The sequence below is a fragment of the Heterodontus francisci genome, chromosome 6 (genome assembly GCF_036365525.1).
Source record: "Heterodontus francisci isolate sHetFra1 chromosome 6, sHetFra1.hap1, whole genome shotgun sequence".
In the NCBI taxonomy this organism is placed as follows: domain Eukaryota; kingdom Metazoa; phylum Chordata; class Chondrichthyes; order Heterodontiformes; family Heterodontidae; genus Heterodontus; species Heterodontus francisci.
In genome coordinates, this window is record NC_090376.1 from 91,737,920 (window position 1) to 91,758,568 (window position 20,649).

General features: G+C 45.0%; 1 protein-coding gene across 2 annotated transcripts in view; it reads right to left on the reverse strand.

Annotated features, from left to right (window-relative positions):
* ccdc82 (coiled-coil domain containing 82) overlaps nucleotides 1–20,649 on the reverse strand; it is a 96,632-nt gene that overhangs the window by 22,715 nt on the left and 53,268 nt on the right. For both annotated transcript variants that reach the window (XM_068034045.1, XM_068034044.1), the window contains exon 7: nucleotides 1,042–1,227. In XM_068034045.1, coding sequence (XP_067890146.1) covers nucleotides 1,042–1,227 — 186 coding nt within the window. The remainder of the gene's footprint in view (nucleotides 1–1,041; nucleotides 1,228–20,649) is intronic.

A 20,649-nucleotide genomic window follows, 5' to 3' on the forward strand; every position in this document is an offset into this window, starting at 1 on the left:
CAATTTAGTTTAAACCCTCCCCAACCACACTAGTGAACCTCTCCTTGAGGGCACTGGTCCCAGTTCTGTTGAGGTGCAACCTGTCCCTTTTGAATAGGTGCCTCCTGACCCAGAACTGGACCCACGACCCAAGAATCTAAAGCCCTCCCTCCTGCACCATTCCTCAAGCTACGCATTGATCCTCACTATCTTTCTATTCCTACTCTTGCTAAAGCGTGGCACTGGGAGTAATCCAGAGATTACTTCCTTCGAGGCCCTACTTTTTAACTTCCTCCCTAGCTCCTGAAAATCTGACCATAGGACCTCAAAACCAGCTCTCATGATATTGCTGGTTCCGATGTGTGCCACAACTTCTGGCTCACTCCCTTCTCCCTGCAGAATATTCTGCACCCTCTCCATGATGTCTTTTACCCTGGCACCAGGGAGGCCACACACCATGCAGGACTCATGATGACGGTTACAAAATTGCCTGTCTGCCCAACTAACTATGGAATCTCCCATAACGACTGCATTTTTACTCTTTGCTGTTCCCTCCTGTGTAGTCTCAACCCCATTACTGCCATGATCTGGACTGCGCTTCTTCAAGGTGTTGTCACTCCCAACAGTCTCCAATGCTGAATACTGGTTTGACATACTGGGCATACACCCCAAAGACACCTGCACTTCCTGCCTCTTCCTACTCTGCTACTATCACTGCATCTGGGGTGATCACTTCCTGGAACATCTTATCCAGGAATTTATCATTCTCCCTGATGCTCCGCAGTGACTCCAGCTGCCCCTCAAGCTCAGAAATCCTGAACTCGAGCTCAAGCAGCTTCCTACATATGTGGCTCCCCAAGACACAAATCACATGTCCTGAAGTTCCCACATGGCGCAGGAATTGCAGGCAACAGGCCTCAGCTGCCCATCCATGATCTAAAGCTTCTCTGTGCTAATACCCTTATTATTAATTCACTTATTGTTTTACTTAGCCGAATTGAAATTTTTTAATTTCCCAGTGGAATAAATTAACAACAGGCCACATTTCAAGGAAAGGCTTACGTCTTCAATCCAGGTTTGTTCTTCCAGGCGCTCAAAGATCCTATTGACAGTGTCTTTCACATTTTCATCCTGAGTATCATCACTCTGCACAATGGAACAGCATTGCTGATACAGCTTGTATTTAAAATGTTTTAGATTGTGGTACACTTCTGTTCTCTCTGCACACACTCTGCCAACTACCATTACCTGGAATATTTTAAAAGAAAAAAAAGTTGATGATTGAATACATCCAGAGCATAGCATTTCAATATGAGTTCATCTAATTGTAAGTCAAAGAGACAGTTTTGTCAGCAGCCCTTTCAAAATCAAAAATGTAACATGAAATTATTTGATAAATTTGTTTTGATTTGTAAAAATTCTTTTGTTTTCTTAAATGATATTAGAACAAAGAACAGTACAGCACGAACAGGCCATTCGGCCCTCCAAGCCTGTGCCGATCTTGATGCCTGCCTAAACTAACACCTTCTGCACTTCCGGGGACCGTATTCCTTTATTCCCATCCTATTTATGTATTTGTCAAGATACCTCTTAAACGTCGTTATCGTACCTGCTTCCACCACCTCCCCCGGCAGCAAGTTCCAGGCACTCACCACCCTCTGTGTAAAGAACTTGCCTCGCACATCCCCTCTAAACTTTGCCCCTCTCACCTTAAACCTATGTCCCCTAGTAACTGACTCTTTCACCCTGGGAAAAAGCTTCTGACTATCCACTCTGTCCATGCCGCTCATAACTTTGTAAACCTCTATTACGTCGCCCCTCCACCTCCGTCGTTCCAGTGAAAACAATCCGAGTTTATAGCTAATGCCCTCCAGACCAGGCACCATCCTGGTAAACCTCTTCTGTACCCTCTCCAAAGCCTCCACGTCCTTCTGGTAGTGTGGCAACCAGAATTGCACGCAATATTCTAAGTGTGGCCTAACTAAATTTCTGTACAGCTGCAGCATGACTTGCCAATTATTATACGCTATGCCCCAACCGATGAAGGCAAGCATGCCGTATGCCTTCTTGACTACCTTATCCACCTGCATTGCCACTTTCAGTGACCTGTGGACCTGTATGCCCAGATCTCTCTGCCTGTCAATACTCCTAAGGGTTCTGCCATTTACTGTATACTTCCCACCTGCATTAGACCTTCCAAAATGCATTACCTCACATTTGTCCGGATTAAACTCCATCTGCCATTTCTCCACCCAAGCCTCCAACCCATCTATATCCTGCTGTATCCTCTGACAATCCTCATCACTATCCGCAACTCCACCAACCTTTGTGTCATCCGCAAACTTACTAATCAGACCAGCTACATTTTCCTCCAGATCATTTATATATACTACAAAGAGCAAAGGTCCCAGCACTGATCCCTGCGGAACCACCAGTCACAGCCCTCCATTCAGAAATGCACCCTTCCACTGCTACCCTCTCTTCTATGACAGAGCCAGTTCTGTATCCATCTTGCCAGCTCCTCTCTGATCCCGTGTGACTTCACCTTTTGTACCAGTCTGCCATGAGGGACCTTGTCAAAGGTTTTACTGAAGTCCATATAGATAACATCCACTGCCCTTCCTTTATCAATCATCTTTGTCACTTCCTCAAAAAACTCAATCAACCATGCTCCCTCTCGCTAATAAGTTCATTTGTTACCAAATGGGAGTAAATCCTGACCCGAAGAATCCTCTCTAATAATTTCTAATAATATTGGTTAAACAGTAAATGCTAGATCTCCCAAAGGCTACATTAGTAAACTGATCCTTACAGACAGGAAGGTGCCCGGTTCGATACTTGATCTACAATGAGTTAAATGCCCTCAGCACCCATGGGCTGGTTGACAAAACATCAGCCTACTTCTCATCCCGACTAACTGACAGTAGGGACTGGACACTGTTTCCGAGTGAATGTTAGTTGAAGCCCCCCACTCCAGTCAAATAGTTTACTGACACTCACTATCGAAGTTCACACAATAAGGTTGGCCTTTTGAGTGAGGTAAATAGAGGATGCTTGGTGCCTGTGGAACTGCCACACAGGATAAATCAGCATCTTTGGGGAAGGAGAGAAAGCAATTAGTCCAGCTGACATCAGTTAGATACTAGCCTGAAGGATTTACCAGTTCCTACAGGGAGGTGAATTAATATCATTGGACAGCACAGTAGAACAGAGTGATTTGATTCAGCTATGTGTATGTTGATTCAGTTCCCTCAGATTACTGGGTAGGGTGTATACCTGTTCAGATTCAATCTAGACAATACCGTTTCAGGAGTGACTCACAAGTGTCATTTGTGGACACTGGACAGAATAAAAAGTCTGATTTCGAATGCTGGATTTTAAAAACAGTATCTATGCATTCACAATGTGATCCAACCAAGCATGCATGAAGTGAGGATGTATCTCCCATCTACAAAACAGCTCCTATTTCGTACAAGCATAATCTGCTTGTCTCACACATTTTCACCTCATTTTTTCAATGTCCACTTTGGTTTTGAATTCGCCGAAAGGTGATCATCAAACTACTGGCTTCAGTTAACTCCTCCAAGGCAGTCCTGTTGATAGCAGTGCTCAATATTTAAACAAAAATGCAAGATTTATTCAAAAGAAGGAAATGGAGGGGAAAAATGGTGGCAAATTTGATCCTAATTATTTTTGATCAGTTGGATTTTAATGAGATTCTGATGGTGAGATGGCAATTTGAGAGAAAGTGTATATGCCAAGGAACGATAGCACCACCTGTTGGCACCTTATAGGCACAACTACTTGGACTTCCACTCCATCCTTACTTTCACAGGAGTATTTATAGTATTAGCAATTTCATGGCTCAGTGGGCTAATAATTCTACTGGTAGAAAATGATAATTATAATATAATGTGTATATTTTACATTATCATGCTGTATTTGGTAAGATTCAAATGATTTTTAGCATCACAATCTGTATCCTCATGGTCCAGCATATCCCTCACTCAACCATTAGCCAGAGGGTGACCCTGGTTCAATGAGGAGTGCAGGAGGGCATGCCAGGAGCAGCACCAGGCATACCTAAAAATGAGGTGCCAACCTGGTGAAGCTACTGCACAGGACTACATGTTTTAAAAATCCAGCCCATGGAGTTTCCTGCCGCCCTGACCAACAGTTAACCAGCACAAAAAAAACTCCCAGATTTACTGGTCATTTATTTCATTGCTGTTTGTGGCCTCAGGTGTCTGTAAAATGGCCACCGCATCTCGCAATATACCAATTCTCTGCATTTCAAAATAATTCATTGCATGTCAAGTGTTTTGAGACATTCCAAAGAGGTTTGATAAAGCTTTATAAATGGAAATCTTATTTTCTGTTGACGTCTTTCCTCATCACGCCAGGCCTGGCCCCTATTGGGCGCGTGGTTGTCCAAAGCAACAAAGAAAGGAGCTGGCCTTTTCGGCCCATAGTACAGGGCATCACTCTATCCATCCAGGCATTGGAAGTGCTCTTTCAGCATGCTGATCTCCTGCTCAATGGTGGCTCTTGTAGCTCAGTGGCTGGTGTTGTATCTCTCCTCTTCAGCAGTGGTGGGGTCTCTCACTGGTGTCGGGAGCCATGTCTGCAAGGGATAGACCTTATCTCCAAGAAGCCACCCCTCCATCTGAGCCAGTTCACTGAGCAGCTGGGACTGGTGCAGGTTCCAGGTGTCAGGCCAGCTGACTGAGAAGCAGTCACAGATTTTCATGAAGCATCTGTGGTGATCACATACCAGCTTCACCTAGATTGAGAGATTCCTTTAATGGTGATGTCTGCAGGTGGTAGCCTGGCAGGAGGCCTGATGGCCACATTGAGTGCATTCTATGAATATTAAAACCTATGGTTCTCTGGCAATGGTGCCGAAACCGATTGCCCTCTGGGCCTGGCTGTGAGAGTCCGTCCTGAAACGGACATGCTCACTGGCCCTCCGGTGCAGGGCATCGGTGATCTCCTTGATGCAGCAGTGCACTGCTGACTTTGAGACCCCACAAAGGTCTCTGGTGGGCCCCTAAAAAGCTGCAGAGGCATCAAGCTTGAGAACCACTGCCACTATGAGGACCAAAGGCAGGGGATGTCCACCGAAGCCCGTGGGCAGCAGGTCATCCTTCAGCAGAGCATAGAGACGTGTCACCACGCTCTCTACATGCGCCATTGCCTCTGACACTGGTGCTCTGACATCCAATGGCATGTCACGTGGGGCAATCGTAATGGCGAGCTCCCCTTGGGGACTGCTGTTCACGACTGGGGGCTTCTATGTGGATCACACCTGCATGTTAATTTTGCCTCTGGTGCATACGGATCCTCAGGAGCAGAGGATCACGCAATGTTAGATGAGCCATATCTATTTCCATGTGATAAATAAAGTTGAACCCTTCATGTATTTGTAGGTTTCTAACAGGGCAGGGATTGGTGTTGACAGCTACATCAGCTGCTTTCATGGATCAACTATGTGGCGTGCCATGGCATTACCCATCTTGGCCAACATTGAGTGGCACAGCATGACCACATCAAGATCCTCCTAGCTGAATCGATTGCCCCACCACCCATATAACCTTAATGCTCCTAACCTTTCTGGCACCTTCCCCATACACAGGATGACGAGAGTGCCATTGCTCCTTCACAAACACAAACAAATGCAGAGCGTACACTGTTTACGGAGAGATGGTACACAGTACCTCCCTTCATGTCTGCAGAGCTTTCCCTCCAGTAATCCCAGACCCCCTCCCTCCTCCCTTCTAGTATTCAGAGTGAGATCCCTGAATATTCCCCCTCCCTCCCAGTTTGCAGAGTGAGATCCCTGAATATTCCCCCTCCCTTCCAGTTAGCAGAGTGAGATCCCTGAATATTCCCCCTCCCTTCCAGTTTGCAGAGTGAGATCCCTGAATATCCCCCCCTCCCTCCTCCCTTCCATAATGCAGAGTGAGAACCCTGAATAGCAGAACTTACCTTCGCTGGCGATAACTTCTGCCTCTGAGGACCCACTGACTTTTCCAATCGTGAACAGGACAGCACGTGATGGCTGCCCGTTCAGTGAAAAATCTGGAGGTGTCCACAGAGTGGTGGTGGTCTGCATAATCTGCAGAGGTGAGTACAGTTTAACATATTCTAACCGTGGTGCCACCGCCGTGCAGCGGGCTGCACTGAGGTACCCCCATTGCCGGTAATTTGCGGTGGGCCCTTCTCGGTGTCGCGGGTCGAGGCGGGCCTCTCTCTGCAGAATTTTACTGGTCCCAGCAATCCACAGAGTCAAGGGGCCGGTAAAATTCAGCCCAGAATCTCTTATGCAAATTTCTATCTTTCTAAAATAATCCTGCTGAACTTGCTGAACTGTCCAACTAAAACAAATACTATCAGCAAAAAAAGAGTTCAGGCAAGAGACAGAAATTGGTATTTGGATTTATGAAAAATAGATCTTGGGAAGACTGTACATGATGTAAAATTACTGAAGAAATCGAAAGAAAGATGGACAGCTTTGTGGGCAGGTTCAAAGCCTATAGTTCCCCAGGGGTCAGTGTTGGGACCCTTGCTTTTCCTGATATATATTAATGACCTATACCTTGCTGTACAGGGCACAATTTCAAAGTTTGCAGATGATACAAAACTTGGAAGTATTGTGAACTGTGAGGAGGATAGTGTAGAACTCCAAAAGGACATAGAAAAGTTGGTGGAATGGACAGACAGGTGGCAGATGAAGTTCAGAGAAATGTGAAGTGATTCATTCTGGAAGGCAGAACACAGAGAGACAGTATAAAATAAAGGGTACTTTTTTTTTAGAGAGTGAGAGAGATACAGCACTGAAACAGGCCCTTCGGCCCACTGAGTCTGTGCCGACATCACCCACTCATTTATACTAATCCTACATTAATCCCATATTCCCTACCACATCCCTACCATTCTCCTACCACCTACCTACACTAGGGGGAATTTACAGTGGCCAATTTACCTATCAACCTGCAAGTCTTTGGCTGTGGGAGGAAACCAGAGCACCCGGCGGAAACCCACACGGTCACAGGGAGAACTTGCAAACTCCACACAGGAGTACCCAGAATCGAACCCGGGTCGGTGGAGCTGTGAGGCGGCAGTGCTAACCACTGCGCCATTGTGCCATTTCTAAAGGGGGCACAGGAGCAGAGGTGCCTGGATATATATATCTGCATAAGGCATTGAAGGTGGCAGGACAGGTTGAGAGAGTGGTTAATAAAGCATCCAGTATCCTGGAACAAAAACAAGAAATGCTGGATTCACTCAGCAGGTCTGGCAGCATCTGTGGAAAGAGAAGCAGAGTTAACGTTTCGGGTCAGTGACCCTTCTTCGGAACTGACAAATATTAGAAAAGTCACAGATTATAAACAAGTGAGGTGGGGGTTGGGCAAGAGATAACAAAGGAGAAGGTGCAGATTGGACCAGGCCACATAGCTGACCAAAAGGTCACAGAGCAAAGGCAAACAATATGTTAATGGTGTTTTGAAAGACAAAGCATTAGTACAGATTAGGTGTGAATATACTGAATATAGAACATCAGCAAGTGCAAACCTGAAGAAAAACAACCTGAAAAAAACAGTGGGTAAGCAAACTGAACAAACTAAGATGAAATGAAATAAATGCAAAAAATGTAAAAAGGAATGCAAAAAAAAAAAAGGAAGAAAAAATAACTAAAAATGACTAAAAATGAAAGTAAAGTGGGGGGCTGTCATGCTCTGAAATTATTGAACTCAATGTTCAGTCCGGCAGGCTGTAGTGTGCCTAATCGGTAGATGAGATGCTGTTCCTCGAGCTTGCGTTGATGTTCACTGGAACACTGCAGCAATCCCAGGACAGAGATGTGAGCATGAGAGCAGGGGGGAGTGTTGAAATGGCAAGCAACCGGAAGCTCAGGGTCCTGCTTGCGGACTGAGCGGAGATGTTCCGCAAAGCGGTCACCCAGTCTGCGCTTGGTCTCCCCAATGTAGAGGAGACCACACTGTGAGCAGCGAATACAGTATACTACATTGAAAGAAGTACAAGTAAATCGCTGCTTCACCTGAAAGGAGTGTTTGGGGCCTGGGATAGTGAGGAGAGAGGAGGTAAATGGGCAGGTATTACACCTCCTGCGATTGCAAGGGAAGGTGCCCTGGGACGGGGACGAGGTGGTGGGGGTAATGGAGGAGTGGACCAGGGTGTCGCGGAGGGAACGATCCCTTCGGAATGCTGACAGGGGAAGGGAGGGGAAGATGCGACTGGTAGTGGCATCACGCTGGAGGTGGCGAAAATGGCGGAGGATGATCCTTTGGATATGGAGGCTGGTGGGATGAAAAGTGAGGACAAGGGGAACCCTGTCACGGTTCTGGGAGGGAGGGGAAGGGGTGAGGGTAGAGGTGCGGGGAATGGGTCGGACACGGTTGAGGGCCCTGTCAACCACAGTGGGGGGAAATCCTCGGTTGAGGAAAAAGGAGGTCATATCAGAAGCACCGTCATGGAAGGTAGCATCATCAGAGCAGATGCGTCGGAGACGGAGAAACTGGGAGAATGGAATGGAGTCCTTACAGGAGGTAGGGTGTGAAGAAGTGTAGTCGAGGTAGCTGTGGGAGTCAGTGGGCTTATAATGGATATTGGTAGACAACCTATCCCCAGAGATGGAGACAGAGAAGTCGAGGAAGGGAAGGGAAGTGTCAGAGATGGACCATGTAAAGGTGAGAGAAGGGTGGAAATTGGAAGCAAAGTTGATAAAGTTTTCGAGTTCGATGACTGTATCGGTGCCGTTTCCTGCTCCCGCCCCGAACTCGAAAACTTTATCAACTTTGCTTCCAATTTCCACCCTTCTCTCACCTTTACATGGTCCATCAACCGTGTCCGACCCATTCCCCGCACCTCTACCCTCACCCCTTCCCCTCCCTCCCAGAACCGTGACAGGGTTCCCCTTGTCCTCACTTTTCATCCCACCAGCCTCCATATCCAAAGGATCATCCTCCGCCATTTTCGCCACCTCCAGCGTGATGCCACTACCAGTCGCATCTTCCCCTCCCTTCCCCTGTCAGCATTCCGAAGGGATCGTTCCCTCCGCGACACCCTGGTCCACTCCTCCATTACCCCCACCACCTCGTCCCCGTCCCAGGGCACCTTCCCTTGCAATCGCAGGAGGTGTAATACCTGCCCATTTACCTCCTCTCTCAGGCCCCAAACACTCCTTTCAGGTGAAGCAGCGATTTACTTGTACTTCTTTCAATGTAGTATACTGTATTCGCTGCTCACAGTGTGGTCTCCTCTACATTGGGGAGACCAAGCGCAGACTGGGTGACCGCTTTGCGGAACATCTCCGCTCAGTCCGCAAGCAGGACCCTGAGCTTCCGGTTGCTTGCCATTTCAACACTCCCCCCTGCTCTCATGCTCACATCTCTGTCCTGGGATTGCTGCAGTGTTCCAGTGAACATCAACGCAAGCTCGAGGAACAGCATCTCATCTACCGATTAGGCACACTACAGCCTGCCGGACTGAACATTGAGTTCAATAATTTCAGAGCATGACAGCCCCCCACTTTACTTTCATTTTTAGTCATTTTTAGTTATTTTTTCTTCCTTTTTTTTTTTTGCATTCCTTTTTACATTTTTTGCATTTATTTCATTTCATCTTAGTTTGTTCAGTTTGCTTACCCACTGTTTTTTTCAGGTTGTTTTTCTTCAGGTTTGCACTTGCTGATGTTCTATATTCAGTATATTCACACCTAATCTGTACTAATGCTTTGTCTTTCAAAACACCATTAACATATTGTTTGCCTTTGCTCTGTGACCTTTTGGTCAGCTATGTGGCCTGGTCCAATCTGCACCTTCTCCTTTGTTATCTCTTGCCCAACCCCCACCTCACTTGTTTATAATCTGTGACTTTTCTAATATTTGTCAGTTCCGAAGAAGGGTCACTGACCCGAAACGTTAACTCTGCTTCTCTTTCCACAGATGCTGCCAGACCTGCTGAGTGAATCCAGCATTTCTTGTTTTTGTTTCAGATTTCCAGCATCCGCAGTATTTTGCTTTTATCCAGTATCCTGGGCTTTATTAATAGGAGCATAGGGGACAAGAGCAAGGAAGTTATGTTGAACTTGTATAAGACACTAGTTCGGTCTCAGCTGGAGTATTGTGTCCAATTCTGGGCGCCGCACTTGAGGAAAGACATGAAGGCATTGGAGAGAGTACAGAAAAGATTCATGAGAATGGTTCCAGGGATGAGGAATTTCAGTTATGAAGATAGACTGGAGAAGTTGGATTGTTTTCCTTGGAGACGAGCAGGCTGAGAGGTGATTTGATAGAGGTATTCAAAATCATGAGAGGTCTGGACAGAGTAGATAGAGAGAAACTGTTCCCACTCGTGAAAAGATTGAGAACCAAAGGGCACAGATTTCAAGTATTTGGAAAGAAAAGCAAAAGTGACATGAGGAAAAACTTTTTCACATAGCGAGTGGTTAAAGTTCAGAATGCGCTGCCTGAGAATGTTGTGGAGGCAGGTTCAATTGAAGCATTCAAAAGGGAATTAGTCTGTTATATGAAAAGAAAAAAATGTGCAGGGTTACAGGGAGAAGGCAGGGGAATGGAACTGAGTGAACTGCTCTTTCAGAGAGCTGGTGCAGACGCGATGGGCTGAATGGCCTCCTTCTGCACTGTAAAAATTCAGTGATTCTGTGAAATCTCCCATCCTTAACTGGTCTGGCCTACATGTGGCTCCAGACACACAACAATGTGATTGACTATTAATTGCCATCTGAAATGACCTAGCAAGTCACTCAGTTGTCAAGGGCAATTAGGGATGGCAATAAATGCTGACTTTGTCAGCGACACCCACATCCCATGAAAGAATGAAAAATGTTAGTAACATATTTGAGCTAGATATTAGTGAAGCATTTACTTGCTGAGAGAAGAATAACATATTTGAGCATTCTAACACTAGATTTGGTGAGGCATTCATTTGCTGGGTAATAAAACAATTGTTTTTTAAATTATCATTTCCTTTTCTCTTCTTTCTCAACCTGCTAAATCTGTAACCACTTTCATTTTCCTGTAATTCTGTGTTCGCTTTAAATCTGTAATCATGGATGCATATAAACTAACCCCAATAAGCATAACAACTTTTGACTGAGTCATCAATTTGTTCTCCTATAAAACGCAGGGCGAAATGAACTAGCCTGAGTGACTGTTTAAAAGAATGTAGTGTCTCCTGACAACGCAGAGTGATCGCTGACGTCATCAGTGTGTCTGATCATTTGCCAGTTTGCCAGTACGGGTCCGCGCATGCATACTTCAACATCACCACGTAATGATGTCACGATTCACCCCTCAATGGCCATGATCGCCGCCTCCATCCCCTCCAACAGTACCCCAATCCTCCCACAATCGGTGCCTGAATCGCCGCTTCTCTTCCCCGTTCCCTTCCGCTGTTCTCTCCTGCTCCCAACTGCTCACCGCTTGCTTTCTGCCACTCACTTCCAGCCTCGCCGCTCGCACCCCCCACCCTCGCCACTTCTCTGGGCAGCAAGGTAGGGAGTGAGCGATGGGAGGGAATGGAGAGCAGACGGGTGCGGGAGAGAATAGTGGGAATGAGCGGCAAGCAGCATGAAGTTGCAGGAGAGAGCAGTGAGAATGTGATTGCGGGAGGAAGCGGGAAAAAGAATGCGGCAATTGAGGCGGTGATTGCAGGAGGGAGTGGGGAAGAGAAACGGCGAATGCAGAAGGAAGCGGGGAACTGTTGCGGGGTGGAAATGGCGATCGTGGCCATTGAGGGGTGAGGGGGTTTAGGTTCAATTTGTTTTTTTGTGTCAAATTAACTGCGCCACCTTTATTATTGGCAGCTGCCTGAGATGTCGCAGACATTGACATTTCACTCGATGAAGCTGCATTTGCACATGTGCCAGTACTGCGTTACCTACTGGTTGTGTTGTCAGAAAACACAGCCTTAAAATAAACAGGCTTAGACATGTCACTTAACACCGAAAATCAGTCAACTTTAAAGATATGTTGCAGTTATTGTTACGGAGCTTGCACAGCTTTCAACTCCGGTCTACGGTTGAAATTTCTTCTTCTGGCAAATGAAACTCATTATATAATAGTTGGTGGAAAATCATGCCCCCCAGCGACCGACACAAGGTAAGTTCTGAGATTGGGTTTGGGGGACATCTCATCTGTTCCTCCTGGCCCCACAAAGAACAGGTAATAAAACATGTACCCTTTTCAGCCTATTTTAGGGCTGATCCTCTTCTGTCATCGTTTAGCCTGATGGGAGAGCTGCAGTGGCTTCGTCACTCAGGCTAAAGGTAAAATTGTAGTTGCAACCCAATGACATCATCAGGACTTAACATGTATAAGTAAAGAAGGACCCCACTGGCTTTGAGCAAGTGTCCATGCTACCTGCTCAGAACAGCAAGTTAAAATTGCAGACAGCAGGGTTCTGGTGGCTTCCAGCTGCTAAATAACCTGGGAGCTTTTAACTTCTCACCCACCACGTTTATGCTGGATGTGTAGGATTAAAAACACCCCCAGTTGTATCTTCCAATTCTCCATGGGCAATTCCAGGGTAGGTTCACTAGTATTCAGAAATGATTCTGGAATAATGCTTTTGTTTTGCAAGTGTCATGGAAGTGTTTTTTTTCTGTTTAAAAAAGTGTGCCTTTAAAAACTAAAGGGGCACAGTGCGCCAGCTGCACCTGTTTCCGAGGCCACAGCAGGAGAGAGAAAAGGTCACATGGTGTCCTGTAACTTTTAGCTGTGGGTAAAGACTGGTTTTAACCAGTTTGAACTGGAGAAAAACGTAGCTTGCTATACACTGAAAAGAAGCTGTCTATTTCTCAGCAGAAAACTCTACATTGAGCTCTGACTACGTTTGCCTAAGCAGAAAAATACCTCTGAAAAGAATATTTTCATTGTTGGAGGTAGTAAATTCCATTTTACTTCAAGACTCCAAGAAGTTTGTTACTGAAGTGACTCTCTCTATTGCCTATTTATGTTTGCTGGAAAGTTTTTACCAAAAGCCTGCCCATTTTAAAATCCAAGTGAGACCTATTGCTGTGCTTCTCATTGAAAGAACTGTGACGCCTGCTGCAGCTGAAATAGTTTAAATGCCTATTAAAAATTGTTTTGTCGAATTCGCCTGGAGACTTTGAGTGGCATCTGATTACTCTACTCTGGGATACCTCATCAACCAGGAACGTAACCCACCAGGACTTACAACCCAGCTACTTATTTTGTTCCTAAGAAATGTTCTTTTTTTAAACATTGTTAGTTTTTGAATGTATTTGTGTGTGCATGGGGGTGGGGTGGGGGGGGGGGGTTGATGGGTGGCTTAGGTTAAATAAGAAGTTATAAGGTCTTTAGACATAAGGTGCTAAAAAAGCAGAGATATTTGATGTAATAGTCTGACCTTTAGTTGAAGAAGAAGACAAGGAACAAGAAGATAGTAAGTCAGAGAGTGATGCAGTGGTACTGGCTAGAATTCAGTTAGAAATGAAAAAACTTGAGATTGAAAAAAGAATTAAGAAAATTTGAACTTGAAAAAGAGGAAAGAGAGCACGAGAGAGAATTTAGATAAAGAGAGATGGAACAAAGAAAACGGGATAGTCTTGAATCCAGGGAAAATTCTGGTCAGGAAGAATTTGAATTCAGCCCAGAGCCCAGCAAAAAGCTGTTTAAATTTATACAAGCTCTTCCTACGTTTGTGGAAAGGGACGTAGAGGCATTTTTCATATCTTTTGAAAAAATATCCAAACAAATGAAATGGCCAAAGGAAAGCTGGACACTGCTTATGCAAAGCAGATTGATAGGCAGAGCTCATGAAGTTTATGCAGTTTATGCCATGCTTCCTTAAGAGGCTGCTGCAGATTATGAGATGGCAAAAAAGGCTATTCTCGTTGCATATGAGTTAGTCCCTGAAGTTTACTGTCAGAGGTTTTGGAACTTATGGAGACTGGCTGGGCAGACATATGTAGAATTTGAGAGGGTGAAGCAAATTAATTTTGGATATAGGCATTAAAGATGGAAAACCACATGTGAGAACCTTCGAGAACTCATTATCTTGGAAGAGTTTAAAAATTCCATTCCTTCAGTAGTGATAACTTTAAAGTTTGGAAAGCTAGGCAAGCAGCGGAATTTGCTGATGATTTGAGCTTGTGAATAAGGCAAAGCCTTTTGTTTGTCACCCCCATTAACCCGAGAAGGAAAGAAAATGAGAGAGTGAAAGGAAGGCAAGTAGCCAGGGCCAAGAAGGAACAGCTGGGAATGCCCCAGGATCACCTCCTCAGGCTAGAAAGGAAGGTGCTGAGGGAAGGAGTGAGGTTCACAAGCCGAAGTGTTATCATTGCAGCAAAACGGGTCATCTTCGTTCAGAATGCTGGAAATTGCGAGGTAAACCCATAGGACTTGTTGGGGTACACAAAGCTAATTCAGAGAACGTAGCTCTGACTGCGAGTACAGCAGACCAGGCTATAGCTTTAACAGCAGCTGTAAAACCTGATACAAAAACTAAAAAGTAAGTGTAGAGGTTAAGAAGATACACAAAAGTTATAATGAATTTTTATCAAAGAGTGAGGCAGGAAAACCTATCATTATACTCAGGGATACAGGAGCAACCCAAACACTCTTGCTGGGAAAAGATATAACGTTTCCACCGGACAGTGCCTTGAACACTAAAGTTTTAGTTAATCGAATTTGCGGGGAGTATATACCTTTATATAAAGTGCACTTAGACTGTGAGTTAATATCTGGGGTGGTAACTGTAGGAGTTGTCCACAGTTTGCCAGTGGAGGGAATTGATCTGCTCCTAGTGAATGATTTGGCCGGATCAAATGCATCATAGAGTCATAGAGTCATTTACGGCACAGAAGGAGGCCATTTGGCCCATTCAATCCATGCCAGCTCTCCACGGAACTATGCAGTCACTCCCACTCCCCAGCTCAATCCCCAAGGCCCTGCAAGTCTATTTCTCTCAGGTGGCTGTCCAACTTTCTCCTGAAGTCATTGATTGTCTCCACTTCCACCATCCTGGTGGGCAGCAAGCTCCAGGTCATTACCACCTACTGCATAAAAAAGTGTTTCCTCATATTCCCCCTGCATCTTCTCCCCAAAACTATCAATCTGTGTCTCCTAGTCCTTTTACCATTTGTTAATGGGAACAGTTGTTCCTTGTTCAACTTATCTAAGTATGTCATAACCTTCTATTAAATCTCCCCTCAATCTCATTTGTTCTAAGGAGAACAAACCCAGCTTTTTCAACCTAACCTTGTAAATAAAATCCCCTGTTCCTGGAACCATTCTGGTAAATCTCCTCTGCACCCTCTCAAGGACCCTCACATCCTTCCTGAAGTGTGGTGACCAGAACTGGACGCAGTACTCCAGCTGTGGCCTAACCAAAACTTTATAAAGATTAACCTCTATTTATGAAGACATCCCAAGATCCCATAAGCTTTAATGACCACTCTCTCAATATCTCCTGCCACCTTCAAAGATCGATGCACATGTGCACCCAGGTCCTTCTGTTCCTGTGCACTCTTTAGAACTGTGTCATTAAGTTTATATTGCCTCTCCATATTCCTTCTGTCAAAATGCATCACTTCAAACTTGTTAGTATTAAATTCCATCTGCCATCTGCTAGCCCATTCTGCTAGCCTATCTATGTCCTGTTGCAGGCAGTTCATATCATCCTCACTGTTTGCGACACCTCCAAGTTTGGTGTCATCGGCAAATTTTGAGATTCTACTCTGTATTCCAAGATCCAAGTAATTTTATATGTAGCAAAAAAAGCAGTGGTCCTGGCACTGACCCTTGGGGAACACCACTGTCTACCAACCTCCAGTCTGAAAAACAACCATTTACTATGACTCGCTGTTTTCTGTCCCTAAGCCAATGTTTTATCCAACTGAGCCTCCTATTCCATGAGCCTCAATTTTGTTAACCAGCCTTTTATGTGGCACCCTATCAAACACTTTCTTAAAATCCAGATAAACAAAATCCACCACATTCTCTTCATCAACCTTCTCTATTACTTCATCAAAAAATTCAGTCAAACATGATCCATGCATGCTCTCCTTAATTGCACCAAACAGCCAGTTTCTGTGCAGTGACATTCTATCAATTGGTTTATGCTTTTCTTTTACATTAAACCAAATGCACACTTCAATGGAAATAAAAATCAGGAGATGTGAAACAGGCTGCAGTTTTGCTTTCACCCGTGAAAATTAGCCCCAAACATTCTTTTCCATGTGAGATAGCAGTTTTTATCTACTTCCTTCAGTCTAGTGCACTGTGCTTGCTGTCATTGAGGGAATTAAATGCAGATTTAGGCCTGAATGTTATGTTCCGCCGCCACAATCGGTGACGGCAGTAAAGTATGCCAGCCCGCATGTGCGGGCTTTACTCTGCGGAGCCGCCGCGATATTAAGCACGGAGGCTCATTTACATGGCTGTGACAGACTGCTCCCCACCTGATGACGTGGAAGGGGTGGGTGCTCCATCCCGGCAATGGCGTCTGGTGCCATTGCGCAGGCGCCAACGCCATTTTTAAAGGGCATCAAGCCCTTACATGTAATTTGAATTTTTAAAGGAATGAAGAAGTAGACTCTATTTGAAAAAATTAATAAAAGTTTCAAGCCCCTCTCACACCCTCCCAGTGACCAAACAATTCATTCCTTGTCCTCTCCCCACAAAATACTTGCCTTTCGCATCTGACCTTCCCCCCCACCAAAGGTCACAAACTTTAATCTTTACCACTTCCCATCACCCCCAAGACCAATTAAATTAATTTGACCCCACTCCACCACCCCCCCAACACTGAGGAACTTACCTGCTCCTCCCTCCCCACCAGTGTTCCGTCTTACATCACTGGTTGAAGATCCAATGGCGCAGGAGTGCTGGCCACCGACCGCAATATCGGAGCGGGACGACTGGCGGGACCAGGTAATTTATTAATTCGTTCATTTACATTTATTAACATATTTAAATCCTGTTCCTGTGGCCGAGCTGTGTCAGGGCCGCTGTGAGGTCTTGCCGCCGCTGGCAATATGGGGCCGGGCCTTCCTGGTGTCGCGACACGTGGCAGGCCTCTCCCGGAGGCATTTTTCGGGCCCCTCCGCCATGACCCCCAACACTGGGGGCTCGGTAAAATTCAGCCCTTAGTGACTGCTTCGCCAAACACCTCTGGCTCACCAACTCTATCCTGTTTCCACTCTCACTCCACCTTTGATTCCTGATACTACTCCACCCAAGTTCAATGCAAACTTCAGGAATACAAACCTATCTTTGCACCACTTTATTCTGTATACTGAATTTAGCAGCTGCAGTCTGATCTGTCTCCTCTAGTTTTCTGCTAGTTTCTCAAAGTCATTTTTAAAAAGTATGGTACAGATGGGAAATGAGACAGAGAGACAATGAGGAAGAGAAGCGAGAATTAAGCTTTTTGGTGTTAGAACCATAGAAAAATTACAGCACAGAAGAAGACCATTCTACCCACTGTGTCTGCGCCAGCCAAAAAAAAAACTAGCCGCCCAATCTAATCCCACCTTCTAGCACCTGGTCCATAGCCTTGCAGGTTACAGTACTTCAGGTGCATGTCCAGGTACCTTTTAAATGAGTTGATGGTTTCTGCCTCCACCACCATTTCTGGCAGTGAATTCCAGAAACCCACCACCCTCTGGGTGAAAAAATTTTTCCTCATGTCCCCTCCAATGCTTCTACCAATCATCTTAAATCTGGGTTCCAAAGGGTCACTGACCCGAAATGTTAACTCTGCTTCTCTTTCCACAGATGCTGAGTGGTTCCAGCATTTCTTGTTTTTATTACCTTAAATCTGTGCCCCCTGGTAATTGACCTCTCCGCTAGGGGAAACAGGTCCTTCCTGTCTACTCTATCGAGGCCCCTCATAATTTTGTACATCTCAATTAAGTCACCCCTCAGCCTCTTCTGTTCCAAGGAAAACAACCCTAGCCGATCCAATCTTTCCTCACAGCTGTGACTTTCAAGCCCTGGCAACATTCTTGTAAATCTTCTCTGTACTCTCTCCACAGCAATTATGTCCTTCCTGTAATGTGGTGACCAGAACTGCACGCAATACTCCAGCTGTGGCCTAACCATCGTTTTATACAGTTCCAGCATTACGTCCCTGCTTTTGTATTCTATATCTCGGCCAATAAAGGAAAGCATTACATATGCCGCCTTCACCACTCTATCTACCTGTGCTGCCACCTTCAGGTACCTGTGGAAATGCACGCCAAGGTCTCTCACTTCTTCGATCCCTCTCAATATTCTCCCGTTTATGGTGTATTCCCTCGCTTTGTTTGCCCTCCCTAAATGCATTACCTCACACTTTTCTGGATTGAATTCTATTTCCCACTTTTCCGCCCACTCAACCAAACCATTGATATCATTCTGGAGTCTACAGCTATCCTTTTCACTGTCAACTACCCGGCCAATTTTTATGTCATCAGCAAATTTCCCAATCATGCCTCCCACATTTAAGTCCAAATCATTAATATATACCACTAACAGCAAGGCACCCAACACTGAGCCCTGTGGAATGCCACTGGAAACCACTTTCCATTTGCAAAACCATTCATTGACTACTATCCTTTGTTTCCTCTCACTGAGCCAATTTTGGATCCAATCTGCCACATTCCTCTGTATTCCATGAGCTTTCATTTTTCTGACCAGTCTGCCTTGCGGGACCTTGTCAAATGCCTTACTAAAATCCATGTAAACCACATCCGATGCACAACCCTCATCAATACTCCTTGTTACTTCCTCAAAAAATTCAATCAAATTAGTAAGACATGACCTTCCCTTAACAAATCCATGCTGACTATCCCTGATTAAACTGTGCCTATCCAAGTATCAGTTATCCTGTCTCTCAAAATTGATTCTAACAATTTACCCACTACCGAGATCAGACTGACCGGCCTATAATTATTTGGCCTATCCCTTGCACCCTTTTTAAACAATGGTATAACGTTTGCAGACCTCCAATCCTCTGGCACCTCGCCCGTATCCAGTGAGGATTTGAAGATAATCCTCAGCGCATCCGCTGTTTCCTCCCAGGCTTCCTTTAACAACCTGGGATGCAATTCATCTGGCCCTGGCAACTTATCCACTTTCAAGGATGTCAGCCCCTCTAGTACTTCCTCTCTCATTATGCTTATCGTATCTAATATTTCACACGTCTCCTCTTTTATTACAATGTCTGCATCATTCCTCTTCTTTGTGAAGACAAAGACAAAAAACTCATTAAGAATCCTGCCCACATCTTCTGCATTCACCCATAAGGTATACTGTACATCTCAGATAGGCCTTACCCTTTCCTTAGTTATCCTCTTATTCTTAATGTACTGATAAAACATCTTTGGGTTTTCCTTGATTTGCCCTGTTTGCTTTTCTAATTTCCTTTTTTACTTCACCCCCGCACTTTCTATACTCCTCTAGGCTTTCAAAAGTATTAAGTTTTTTTGCTACTGTCATTAGCTTTCTTTTTCTGCTTTAGCTTACCCTGTATGCTTCTAGATAGCCAGAGAGCTCTAGAATTGGCCGTACCACCCTTTATCTTTGTGGGGACATGCCTACACTGTGCCTATAGAATCTCGCTTTTGAATTCCTCCCACTGATTTGCCACTGATTTTCCTTTAGTAGTTGCATCCAGTCCACTTTCGCCAGATCACCTCTCAGTTTCATAAAATTTGCCTTCCCCCAATTTAGAACTTTTACTCCTGTTTTATCTTTGTCCTTTTCCATGATTCTGCTAAATCTAACTGTATTATGGTCACTATCTCCAAAATAGTCACCTACTGCGACTTCACACACTTGCCCAGCATCATTACCGAAGACTAAATCGAGAATTGCGCCCTCTCTCGTTGGGCTTGTTACGTGCTAGCCATAAAAGTTCTCTTGAATGCAGTTCATGAATTTTGTGCCCTCTCTGCCCTTCACTTTGTTTGTACCCCAGTTGATATTGGGGTAGTTGAAATCCCCAACTATCACTACCCTATAGTTTTTGCACTCAGACATTTGTCTACATATTTGTTCTTTTATCTCCCTCTCACTAGTTGGGAGTCTACAGTGCACTCCTAGTAGTGTGGCTGCCCCTTTTTTATTTCCCAGCTCAACCCATACAGCCTCACTTGATGATTCATTTAGCATATCATCCCTCCTCACAGCTGTTATTGATTCCTTAACCAATAATGCTACACCCTCTCCATTTTTATCCCCCTCTCCATTCCGCCTGTTCCTCACCCTGCCCTCATGTCTCAGCTGTTTAAATCAGGGAGTAGATGGCCCATGCAGACCATGTGCCAATTTCAGTCACAAGTTATGCTGAGTTTTCTGATCTCAGCCAGAATGGTGTAGGAATTCCAGAAGTGGTCTCAGTGCCCCTCGGGACAGGAACCAGGGCACCCAGTTCTAACTGCTGGCCAGAAACGCATGCAGTAGATGTGTGTGGTTGAAGGAAAGTTCAAACCTAGCTGTGATGCTGCCTTTTTTTTTAAACGATGTTGGCAACTATTTCAAATCACAGCACATCAGCTAAAAAGCTAAAAAGTTAACCAGCAGAGGGAGATGGTCATTTCTCTGACCTTGCCAGCCATCCATGGGTTCATTTGAGAGGATTTACAAGAAAAACAAACAGTAGTTAACATGTCTA